General features: G+C 34.6%; 4 protein-coding genes across 4 annotated transcripts; all 4 read left to right on the top strand.

Moving 5' to 3' along the window:
- Positions 1-3714: 3714 nt before the first annotated feature.
- LOC137107921 (olfactory receptor 1E16-like) lies at positions 3715-4680 on the top strand. Its single transcript, XM_067492072.1, has one exon. The coding sequence runs from the start codon at positions 3715-3717 to the stop codon at positions 4678-4680; it is 966 nt and encodes a 321-aa protein (XP_067348173.1).
- A 1807-nt stretch (positions 4681-6487) lies between these two features.
- Positions 6488-7423, top strand: LOC137107970 (olfactory receptor 1E16-like). The gene has a single exon (XM_067492178.1). It carries the CDS (start codon positions 6488-6490, stop codon positions 7421-7423), a length of 936 nt encoding a protein of 311 aa, XP_067348279.1.
- Positions 7424-8853: 1430 nt separating this feature from the next.
- On the top strand, positions 8854-9837 carry LOC137108193 (olfactory receptor 1E16-like). The gene has a single exon (XM_067492555.1). The coding sequence runs from the start codon at positions 8854-8856 to the stop codon at positions 9835-9837; it is 984 nt and encodes a 327-aa protein (XP_067348656.1).
- Positions 9838-10903: 1066 nt separating this feature from the next.
- Positions 10904-11887, top strand: LOC137108194 (olfactory receptor 1E16-like). The gene has a single exon (XM_067492556.1). It carries the CDS (start codon positions 10904-10906, stop codon positions 11885-11887), a length of 984 nt encoding a protein of 327 aa, XP_067348657.1.
- Positions 11888-12964: the final 1077 nt, after the last annotated feature.

The following is a 12964-nucleotide window of genomic DNA, read 5'->3' on the forward strand; positions in this document are numbered from 1 at the left end:
TGGAAAAAACATTATTTTCTTTTTTCCCCAAGAAGTGCAACCTGAATGCAGTCTACAGGTGTCAAGTGCATCTAATTAATTACTGCTCCTAACATCTTTAGACATTTCTAAAATGAAAATGCCAAGCATTTGCAATTTTCAAGTTATGGATGAGAAGCCTCCTTAATCTTGTTTCAGACATATTGTTAAAAAAATGATTCATCAAAGTAATTAACAAGAAGATAAACTGACAAAGAAAACTAAAAATAATTAGTGACAGGCCTGCTGTGTACTGTATGTTAGGAACATTGTGCTTTTCAAATCATAAATCCCCATCATCTTCTTGACATCCCTAAATTAACAGCGGTTAAAAATCTCTCGAGACTAATTTGTGGACATTTTAGCGGAATAGTGTAAGAAACTTCCCTGCAGGCCCGAGGTGGTGAATGCATCCATCATTCTGCGTTCTGTTATTTATTTTCAGTGGAGAAATCTCTCTGTGGGAGAATCGAAACACCTTGGAATATACCCAGGGAGCTCATTTCATTAATTTGGAGATAATACCTTAATAGTTAATCCCTGCAGATAAAGCTCCATGTGTTTAACTGTAGAGGTCTTGAGGCCCCAGTGCTTCAATAGTCTCTTGAGTAGATATTGATATTGTTGTAGACAGTACACTGAGCCAAATGAAATTAATTAGAAGTGTGTGTGCATCCCAGGAATTTTCATGTTCTCTTCTGCAAGGTGGGGATTTAGGGTTTATTCTAAAATATTACTCAGGTTTTCATTCAATTTCTTTTTCAAGAAACTTTCTAAATAATTAAAATATAATTATTCGATACAGACAAATGCACTGCTTTAGTAGTTTAAATACTAGGCTTTAATTTCTTTAGACTTTAGAATTTAATTTTATTAACTGTTAAAATAAGTTTTACGATTTAAAATTATCTGATTACTCTACCTCCACCCCTACCTCATTTTATTTCATCATTAGAATAGGCTCTTACGCTTCATGCTTCCATGATACTATTGTGAGTTACGACTGACGAATTTATTCACCAATTATCAAACAATATACAACTTTAGATGGGTTTCTTTTTATAGAATAAAACAACTGATGTACAATTAATATAAATAAACCATATTTATCTGCTAATTGTTCACTAGCTAATTTTTTTAAATCATATTTGTATCATATATCACAGTACCTGCTTACTTGAAATGCACCATTAAGTATTTAGGTCTCTAATGAGATGTGCTGATGTCATTCACCTGGAAATAAATTTGTAAAATAAACTCAAACTAATGATGCAATCCAACATATCACATGACAACTAAGCAATTATTTCATTAAATCTGTTGAACTAAAGGAGGTTATGCTATTAGGTTAACTCTAAACAGATAGAGTTAGAGTAATAATTCAAGAGGGAATCCTGTAGTGTTGTAGCAGCTACTTCATAAAACTTTAAAATAAATACCGGTTCTGGGTGAAACAATATACAAATGTGAAAAGGCTAAATTAGTTATAAAATTATCAATACATTTTTCTGTAATGCTGTCATTGGATGCTATAAATAAATTTATGCTGAATGTATGCATGAGTAACATGTATGAATACTGAATTGTAAAGCAGAAATATGTTTGGGGAAGTTTTTAAAAAAAAGTTTTAATGAGGCTCACCCTTTTTTGAGAATTTCAGTAATTCCTGGCTAATTAGTTGGTTTTGCAGCATTTTTATTTATTGTAATTTATTAATTAAAATGATTCACTGACCAACATCAGTGGTTATTTATAATTTTAGTTAGTAAGGAGGTTGGTCTCTACATTCTCAAATACAGGGAAGAATATTTACCAGAATATTGGGCAGAAAAATGTTGATTCCAATAGTCAGCAGTGGAGAACAGTCTCCACTTGTAGCCTTAGTACCCATCCAAAACCACTCTATAGTCTCATAGTTTTTAATATTTCTATAAATATTGTTATTTTGCTTTAATATAATGTATTGTTCCCCATAAGAAAGTTGTTGTTGGACAGCTGTGCATATTTAATAGTACTACAATAATATAATATGGTCCAAGAACACTTTGACAAGTGGCCAGGAGGATCCAGGAGCTGACCCACCCATGTGGTGGGTTCATGAATGCCTGCTCTACTAACTGAATCTCAGGTACCTCATCCAGACTTGGTTGAAGAGGTACAATGTCTATTGTTCCACTGGTCTCATCTGTTTGTGTACAACCTCCTTTTTTTTAGAGGTGAGCTATGATAGTTCCACCAACGTGACAAGTTACTCAGGCCATGGAAAGTTTCTGACTTTATGAAGTAATTTTGTCTTACAACTTACCTAAGATAACTCACCTATGTTTTTTTTTTTAGTGTTCTGCAGTTTGGAACAAAGTGTTTATCTGACTGCTCTGGATGTGTCATCATTGTGCAAGAGCAGTGTCGACAAACAACTCATTATCAGCCTCATTAGGCACAGTTGTGTCAGCTTTCAACAAGGGAGTAAGGGATAGTTCAGTTGTGACTCTCGTACTCCTGAGGACTGCAAGATGCAAACAATCAGAGAGATGCACAAGTATGAAAGAAGCAACAAAAAAAAAGTTTGGGCCCACAAATGTATCAACATACTGTACAGGATTTAGATGATGCCTTAACAATTTACAGTATTTTTCACAGACACAAATATTGTTGTGTACTGAGGATTTATTTAATAGTAGTATAACATATACTTGTACTTCTGGCTGAGATGATATATTTTATTATCCAGAAAGTGAAAAGTAATGACCAAATCTTTCATCGTGCAGAAACGTTTGCTTCCTTTGTCAATTTTGAAATGTTTTAAATACGCAGTTACTATAATGAAATCATGATGGTCGAGTTATGCTGGGTCACAGAAACAGTTTGGTTCAGTGCAGGCATGAAAACAATTGTGTTACACTAGAGTTTTAGGGTTAGTAAAAAACTTGTGGTTTGTGTTAATATGAGTGACATTGTTTATCCATCATAAACACAAACTGTTCCAAAGTGAAGTGAAGAGATGCAGACGTATGAAAGAAGCAAGAAGAAAAAAAAGCTTGGCCTTAAAAATGAATTTCCCAACCATCCACCCCGACTTTGTCACTGTATAGGCCACAACTTTAATACCACCTGGTGGTTTTTATGACAACTAGTATTAATATTGTGGCTGGTCAGTGTATACTGCAATACCCAACACTCTCCTTTACTGGCGTCATAATTACTACAACTCTTAGAGGAGCATGACTGCAATATTTAATACTGTTTAATGTTGGCAAAAATGGATTCCAGTGGGACTAAAGTTTAAGCTACAAACTTGAGTGACCTTCACTGTCACTAGCGATACAGGTGTGTGCAAAATAAAGCTGTGACAGAAAACAAGGGCTTTGACTTAAATGCAAAAGATAGGAATATAAAAGATTAGGTCATGGGTTAATAGGAGAAAGATTATTGATTATTATTTTTTTAGCATTGATATCCTTTAGCTATAAATGTATTTATGACAAAAACTAAATAGCACATTTGTCTGGCTCAAGGGATCGTGTGTTTGACATGGACACAGGGGATGACAGTGCAACAGTTAAAGCTTGTCAGAGCCTCATCATTAGAAAGAGGGCGAGAGGCAGAAGAGCTCATCAGTGGCTAATGAACAGAGCTGATGTGCCGTATGGTCAACCATTGCACTTTGGACATTATAAGCTTAGCATCATTTTCATTATGGACCTTTTCAACTCAGCTCTTGGGGAAAATATCACTTTTGTGCGTCCTGCGTATTTCATTATACGTGGCTTCATTGGCATTCCTAATATCAAGTACTATTACGTCTTTCTCTTTTTTGTTTATGTCATTTCGGTGCTGGGAAACACAGCTGTAATGGCAGTGATATATTTGGATCATAACCTGAGAACTCCAAAATATGTAGCAGTTTTTAACCTGGCATTTGTGGACCTGTTTGGTAGCTCTGCTTTGGTGCCCAAACTTATTGACATCTTTCTGTTTGAGCACGACTACATCCCGTACAACGACTGCTTAACATTCATGTTTTTCTGCTTCATCTGCCTTTCAATGCAGGCTCTTAACTTAGTCGCACTTTCCTATGACAGACTTGTAGCTATTATCTTTCCACTGCATTACCAAGTGAAGGTGACCCACAGATTCATGTTTTCTTTGATTGGTTCTTTCTGGGTCTTTGTTGTTGCTGTTACACTCATTGCAGTCGGCCTTCTTACAAGACTTTCCTTCTGTAAGTCTGTGGTCATTAACAGCTATTTCTGTGATCATGGGCAGGTATACAAATTAGCCTGCAATGACAAAACTCCAAACACTGTCATTGGTAATTTGTTGCCAGTTCTTATTCTTTGGCTTCCACTGGCATTTATCTTGTTAAGTTATTTATATATCGGCTATGCATTGTCTAAAGTGTCCACATTTCGGGAAAGACTGAAGGCCTTTAAGACCTGCACAGCTCATCTCTCATTAGTGACAATCTATTTCCTCCCAATTTTAATCACATTTACTATGAGTGCAAATATACATCCAAACGCTAGAATCATAAACCTGTCTCTGAGCTCTGTCTTTCCTCCAATGTTGAATCCAATTATTTATGTTCTGCAGACACAAGAAATCAAAGTGTCAGTGAAAAAGATATTAAAATTCAAAATGCATACTAAACTTCAAAAATGACTATATGCCTATGTATTTGTTTAGGGTAATGTGTTTGGGAACTTATGTAAACAACAGCTATAAAAAATTATAGAAAACTTTTTTAACGTGCCACAAATATAGTTCAACATGAATTTTTTTTTTCACAAAGATGAATATAGAAAGATAGCTAAATAAAGTCTAGAGAATTAATATGTATATTGTCTTCTTATCATTTTTGTTGCATAATTTTAAACATTCAAGACTTAGATTTATTATGATCATTTAATGTTTATCCACTTTATCATCATTTCTCTGTAATATTGTGACTTTTAAATAAGTTGGAGGATTGTGCTACTGGAAATACTATCCAGATAAATAAGTAGTACATAAAGCAAAAACAGTAAAGATACCTTATAAGGCAGCTAAAGCAGCCTGCTCTAATTACATTGAAACAGATAATCAGAAAATGACCATTGATGTTTATTTTGGAACATTTTCCCTGTGTCCATTTTGTGCATTTTACTAAAACTTAAAGTATGGAACCAGTATGTTGCATAATAAAAAAAAAAAAAAAAGCAAGATTTTATTTCAGTCAGGAAAGTCAAGAGCAAGGATACATTCAGAAGGTACTAAAATACTATTAATTTTCATGATGTGGACGACAGTGAAGCATGTGACGCAAGTCTTTTAACTCCATAACTCTATTAGCTCCATCGAGCCTATATTAATATGTAAAGAAGATGTCAAGGTATGAATACAACAGGAATATCTGTCTAAAGTGTCCACAGTTCAGGAAAGAGTGAAGGCCTTTAAAACCCGCACAGCTCATCTCTCATTAGTGGCAATATATTTTCTCCCAATTTTAATCACATTTACTATGAGTGCAAATATAAGAGAAAACAATCTGTGATGATGCTGAAGTACCACAATGATGTTTCCCCAGCTACTTGTTTGCAGTGCAGTAAAGCATTTGTATGAATGTCTACTGTTAATAAAGAAGATTTAAATAAGAAAATACTGTTACTTTGTCATGTGGGCACAACATTTAATATAATTCTGAAGATACAAGAACTCAAGGTATCGATTATAAATTTGTAATAATCAAATCATTATTTGTGTAGATGTTAGGCCATGTGATTAGGATGTAGTTTGCTATGTTATGTTATTAAATTAAGCAAGAGCTTTCTATATTTTTTTATGTATTGCAAAGCTAGATTATAGCAACTTATAAAGAAATCCTGAAAAAAAAATAAACACTGTTTCTTAAATATTAACTATGTACCTGCTTAGCAGTGAATCACAGCAGAGGGGACAGAGGATCACGACAATGATTTCTGTATTCATTTTAAATGGCGCCCAATCATTACTATCAGGACAGTTTTTAATTTAATTAATTGTATTTATTTCAGGGAAGATATTGACTCTACATGCATGCGATTCGAAATTTTACGTTTTTAAATGTAGAAATTAAATAACGGCTATTATACTTTTGATCTTTTCTGTTTATTTGATTAAGTACATGTACGTATGTATCATGTATTGCACTGCATAGGTTCACGTTGAAAAGTGTATCTCTATGAAATAAGTAGTTAGGATGAGTACACATAACAAGTGGACTGAAAAATGGGTTCCTCTGATGCTGAGTGACAAACAAACAATGGACGCAGGGGATCAGTCGCTTATTTGTTATAAACTTACAGGCTGTTCACTCCCTTTTTTTAGACACACACATCATGATAGTTAAAGCTTGATGAAGCTTCAGCTTCTCAAAGACAACAGGACACAGTACTGAGGAGCAGAAGAGGAGATATCCACATTAACCCCTGTGCTGTGCAAAACTTTCACAATGGACCTCTTCAACTCAGCTCTTGGGAGAAACATCACCTTTGTGCGTCCTGAATATTTCATAATAAGAGGTTTTTCTGGCATCCCAAATATCATATATTACTATATCTTCCTGTTTTTTCTTTATATAGTTTCAGTCCTGGGAAACATGGCAGTGATGGTAATAATATGCTTGGCTCACAACCTGAGAACTCCAAAATATGTAGCAGTTTTTAACCTGGCATTTGTGGACCTGTTTGGTTGCTCTGCTTTGGTGCCCAAGGTTCTTGACATCTTTCTGTTTGAGCACGACTACATCCCGTACAACGACTGCTTAACATTCATGTTTTTCTGCTTCATCTGCCTTTCAATGCAGGCTCTTAACTTAGTCGCACTTTCCTATGACAGACTTGTAGCTATTATCTTTCCACTGCATTACCAAGTGAAGGTGACCCACAGATTCATGTTTTCTTTGATTGGTTCTTTCTGGGTCTTTGTTGTTGCTGTTACACTCATTGCAGTCGGCCTTCTTACAAGACTTTCCTTCTGTAAGTCTGTGGTCATTAACAGCTATTTCTGTGACCATGGACAGATATACCGGCTGGCTTGCAATGACAATACGCCAAGTTTAGTCATTAGTTTCTTGTTACCAGTTGTTATTCTCTGGCTTCCACTAGTATTCATATTGTTTACTTACGTATCTATTGGCTATTCTTTGAGTAAAGTGGCCACATTTCGGGAAAGACTGAAGGCCGTTAAAACCTGCACTGCTCACCTTTTATTAGTCGCAATCTACTTCATCCCAATTATTATCACATTTACCTTGATGGACAAAATACAACCAAATGCCAGGATCATAAACCTTTCACTGACCTCTGTCTTTCCTCCCACGTTGAACCCAATCATTTATGTTCTGCAGACACAGGAAATAAAACAATCAGTAAAAAGGTTGTTTTAAATCAGATTACAGGCCAAGTAACAAGGATGCGATGTTGTTTTACAGTAGGTTTTTCAATTTGGCATAATTTGGATTAAAGTGAAATCTCTCTCAGATGTAAGCAGTTAATTTTTGAATGGTTAATGAAAATGAAACAATTAAAAGATAGCACCTGCTGTACAGCACCGTAATATTGCAGTTTCTGTTTTTGTGACAACTGCAATAATAAGGAAATGCAAATGTGTAATTGACAAATGTGTAATTCATAAAACCATTTCAGAAGTGGAAAAAAAAGTGTTGAGGTTACTGTGCATTTAAAAGTTTATATAATAATAAACTACAAATAAGCTATTTGTTGTGATCATATGTGATGTTATCCACACTGATCAGCTTGAAAATGATTCACCCTATATTTTATGACTTATGAATGACTTATGACTTATGGATTTTTGTTATCCTATCTGCTCCTTTTTTGCTGTGTTTAATCTATAATGTGTTTGCAAATCCAACAATGTTTGACTTTACTCGCTCCACTCCGGGAACATCCTGATCTTTCATTTATTTATAATATTTTTCTGTGCCTGCATGTTGTAAAAAATGTTTGTGGGATTAACACAGTAAAATAGCCAAAAAGGCAAAAGGCATTTACATGTTTAGTCTAAGTGAGGTCTTCAACACAAATGAATCGAAATCATATTTATGATAAGATGTGGGGATATTTTTGCTGGGTAGAGAAACATTTTTCCACACTGCAACCTGTCAAGTTTTTTTCATCACCGCAACTATAAAAAGTGCAGCTCAGTGTTAATTCAATGTTTCTTCTCAAAATAATTAACAATAACGATGCTTTTAGCAATTTGTTTTCACAATTTTGTACAATGCTGAATACATTAATGTAATGTAAACAAGGCAAAAAATAAAAACATTGATTGTACTGAGCCATAGCATTTAGACCCATTCACATTTTATTGCATTGTAAATGTAATTTAAAATGTTTTGCTATTGTTTTGTGTGTTCATCTTGGAAAAAAAAAATTCTTTTTGATGCTTTATTTTGTATGTAGGATACGTACAAAGTAAACTGCATTTTAGGCACAAAAATACAGAGAAAATCCAAATTTTTCAAATAAAGCCACCTTAAATGGAAAACTGGAATCGTTGCTGGTGCTCTATAGACTCATTCTCAGTAGATTGCATGGTTGCAGCCAGTAAGATGACTTGTCTCATCCTGTGTGCCTTACAAACAGTAAACTCAGGTGAACAATCATTGTTCCTATTTGACAGAAATAAAGAGGAGGGCTCCTTCCCTCTGTAGACACCTCTCTCAAACAACTTAAAGCTGGACAGAGCTTCACTACTACATGAGAGACTACAATCTAGCTGAGCCGATGCACTGCTGACCCATAGAAGACGACACTTCTCTACATACATCACTGTGGAATGGAATTAAATATGGGGTTATTCAACTCAGCTCTCGGAAAGAACATCACGTTTGTGCACCCTGAGTATTTCATAATAAGCGGTCTGTCTGGCATCCTCTATATAAATTGTTATTATATCTTTCTCTTTTTTGTTTATATAATTTCAGTGCTGGGAAACACGGCTGTCATGGCCATAATATACTTAGATCACAACCTAAGAACTCCAAAATATGTAGCAGTTTTTAACCTGGCGTTTGTGGACCTGTTTGGTAGTTCTGCTTTGGTGCCCAAAGTTATTGACATCTTCCTGGTGAACCACCCCAACATCCCTTACAGTGACTGCTTGACGTTCCTGTTTTTCTGCTACACCTGTCTTTGCATGCAGTCCTTCAACTTGGTTGCACTCTCCTATGACAGACTGGTGGCCATCATCTTTCCACTGCACTACCAAGTGAAAGTCACCCACAGGTTTATGTTGTCACTGATTGGTGTTTTCTGGGCCTTTGTTATCATTGCTAATTTAATTACGGTTGGTCTTATTACAAGACTTTCTTTCTGTGGCTCTGTGGTTATTAACAGCTATTTCTGTGACCATGGCCAGATTTACAGACTGGCCTGCAATGACCATTATCCCAACTATGTCCTCAGTTGTTTATACCCAGTTCTTATGTTTTGGCTTCCACTGGTTTTTATCCTGTTAAGTTACCTGTATATTGGCTTTACTTTGGCTAAAGTGGCCACAGTTCAAGAAGGACTCAAAGCTTTTAAAACTTGCACAGGTCATATATTATTAGTTGCAATCTATTTCATCCCACTGTTAATCACTTTTACCTTGATGGAAAAAATACATCCAAATGCCAGGATCATAAACCTGTCTCTGACCTCTGTCATTCCTCCAATGTTGAACCCAATAATTTATGTTCTGCAGACACAAGAAATAAAAGAATCTTTAAAGAAATTATTAAAAATTAGAAGGAAATTAAAAATAACAATGACAAAATCAACCATAATGTGATATTCTTTAAATGATAGTTGAGCAAACAAGTTACTGCGATCAAAAAGCTTTTCTCTGCATTTTAGCTTGATAAAGTATTAGGTCTACAGCATATGGAAGATCATTTAGTGCTTATTTACAAGTTTTATAAATAAACAGAATTTTGTATTTTTTCTATGAGTTATAACTGGTCAATTGCTTCAAATCTATTAATATTTTTCTGCACCATATTCAAGTGTTTAGTCTATTGAAAACAATGTTGCATTTTAATGATGTTGAATATCTCATAAGTCCAAGTCTATGGTCATGCTAGTGGCTCTGGGAGGCTGTACTAAAGCACAGTGGTGTTTTAAGCTAAACTCCCATCACGGTGACAGTGCTAAAATGCTGATGTTTAGCAGATACAGTGTTTATCATGGTAACATTTGTGAATTAGAAACCAACAGCAGGTACAATGGAGACTAGAGTCTCCTTAGTATAGTAGGTGTTTTTTCATAAATGTAAGTACTGAACAAATTTAAAATTTTGATCTGATGGTGCCACTACATACAGACTCAGATGCTGCCTTTAGATATTACATTGGATAAATATGATGCCTACGCACAACCACAAAGAGCTCTTAGAATGACTGCAGACTGTTGGTAATTTGTAACTTTTACATAGTGTAACATTTTTTGCAAACATGAAATACTAACTAAATGGTCAGAGAATACTTCTCATCTTTTCCTCTCTAGCTCTTTGCATGTTGTTTAAAACTAAATAGTAGCTAAAAGCTTTATCAATAAAATTCAGTTTTGATTATTAAAATGTGCTTTAGATGCTTTGTACATGACTGCAGCCAGTAATTCCACTTGTCTGTTGGTGAGCATCACACACATACAAAATAAATGGCCTCATGGGAAATGACTTCAACCTTATTTAATAGAAATCCAGAACAGGCTCTTTCAAAGAGGTTAAAACTTGACAGAGCTCTGTCACTGGAAAGACACAGAGTGTTGCTCCACCTACGCTAGACAACACAGAAGAGGAAGCTTCTCTACATAAATCACTGTTCAAAGGGCAGCGGAAGTCCAAAAAGATTTTCACGATGGAGTTATTTAATTCAGCTCTTGGGAGAAACATCACTTTTGTGCGTCCTGCATATTTTATAATAAGTGGATTAATGGGCATACCTAATATCAAGTACTACTATATCTTTCTCTTTTTTGTTTATATAGTTTCAGTGCTGGGAAACACGGCTGTCATGGCCATAATATACTTAGATCACAACCTAAGAACTCCAAAATATGTAGCAGTTTTTAACCTGGCATTTGTGGACCTGTTTGGTAGTTCTGCTTTGGTGCCCAAAGTTATTGACATCTTCCTGTTGAACCAGCCCAACATCCCTTACAGTGACTGCTTGACGTTCCTGTTTTTCTGCTACACCTGTCTTTGCATGCAGTCCTTCAACTTGGTTGCACTCTCCTATGACAGACTGGTGGCCATCATCTTTCCACTGCACTACCAAGTGAAAGTCACCCACAGGTTTATGTTGTCACTGATTGGTGTTTTCTGGGCCTTTGTTATCATTGCTATTCTTATTGCAATTGGTCTTATTACAAGACTTTCCGTCTGTGGCTCTGTGGTTATTAACAGCTATTTCTGTGACCATGGCCAGATTTACAGACTGGCCTGCAATGACCATTATCCCAACTATGTCCTCAGTTGTTTATACCCAGTTCTTATGTTTTGGCTTCCACTGGTTTTTATCCTGTTAAGTTACCTGTATATTGGCTTTACTTTGGCTAAAGTGGCCACAGTTCAAGAAGGACTCAAAGCTTTTAAAACTTGCACAGGTCATATATTATTAGTTGCAATCTATTTCATCCCACTGTTAATCACTTTTACCTTGATGGAAAATATACATCCAAATGCCAGGATCATAAACCTGTCTCTGACCTCTGTCATTCCTCCAATGTTGAACCCAATAATTTATGTTCTGCAGACACAGGAAATAAAAGAATCTTTGAAAAGATTGTTAAAAATTAAAAGGAAATTAAAAATAACAATGGCAAAATCCACCATAATGTGATTTGTTCATGTTACACATTTATGTACATTAAGTTGTCCATTGTGAAAACACTTTCTGTGGATTATTTAAATTATCATAGCAAATGTATATATTACATTTACTGAAATTAAATGTATTTTAAGTTAGTGAGCAAGTAAGTGAGGTAGGTTTTTGTTGGTCTGCGTTATAAAAGCAGCATTAAAGATGTTGATAATTTTGATAAAATGAATGTCTAAAGATTGACACGTTATATACAGACATACATTATTAAAGAAAAATGATTATGTAAAAAATGTTTTGTTTTGTTGTGCTGACTGTCTCTTAAAATGTGAATATCTGTTTTACTATTTTGGCATTTTTTCTGTTTCCTAAAGGAGTTAAAAACCTTTTTCCTGGAATTTATGTTTTGACTAAACTGCAATCATAAATATGTTTTTGTTAGGGATGGAATTGCAACAGCTTTTAAATTTTTTATTAATACAATGACACTACTGTAACTTGACATTCAACAAAAATGGCGTGTTGCAAATAGTTTAATACTAATCATACTGTATGAATAAAATTTTCCCGGCACCATTTTTTTAAACCTAAATATTCACTATACAACATAGAACTTTCCACTAAAAAAACATGCAATCATGCAGCGAAACATGTAGTTTTTCTTACTACAGCTTAATAAATATTTTTTTTTTTTATAATTGGGCACAGCACTTTGTAAAGTTACAGAAAGAATTCGCTCTAATTTAACAGAGAAAGATTTAACAAACTTTTAATAAAACCACAATTTTTTTTAACCAACGTGCTATTGTCATACTTTCCAAACCGCATCCATAGGATTTGATTTCGGTTATTTGCAGCGTTTCATTCTTTCAAAATACATTTTGCATCAAAATATAATACAATAATGTTGATTACAAAAAAGACAATTTTTAGAAGAGAAGGTTGGTTTTGTATTCTTTAAATGATAGTTAAGCAAACAAGTTGCTGTGATCAAAAAGCTTTTCTCTGCATTTTGTTTGTTCTCTGTACAGTGTTTATCTTATCATAACATTTGTGAATTAGAAACCAACATCAGTTACAATGGAGATTAGAGTCTTC

The sequence above is a fragment of the Channa argus genome, chromosome 22 (assembly GCF_033026475.1).
Source record: "Channa argus isolate prfri chromosome 22, Channa argus male v1.0, whole genome shotgun sequence".
NCBI lineage: Eukaryota > Metazoa > Chordata > Actinopteri > Anabantiformes > Channidae > Channa > Channa argus.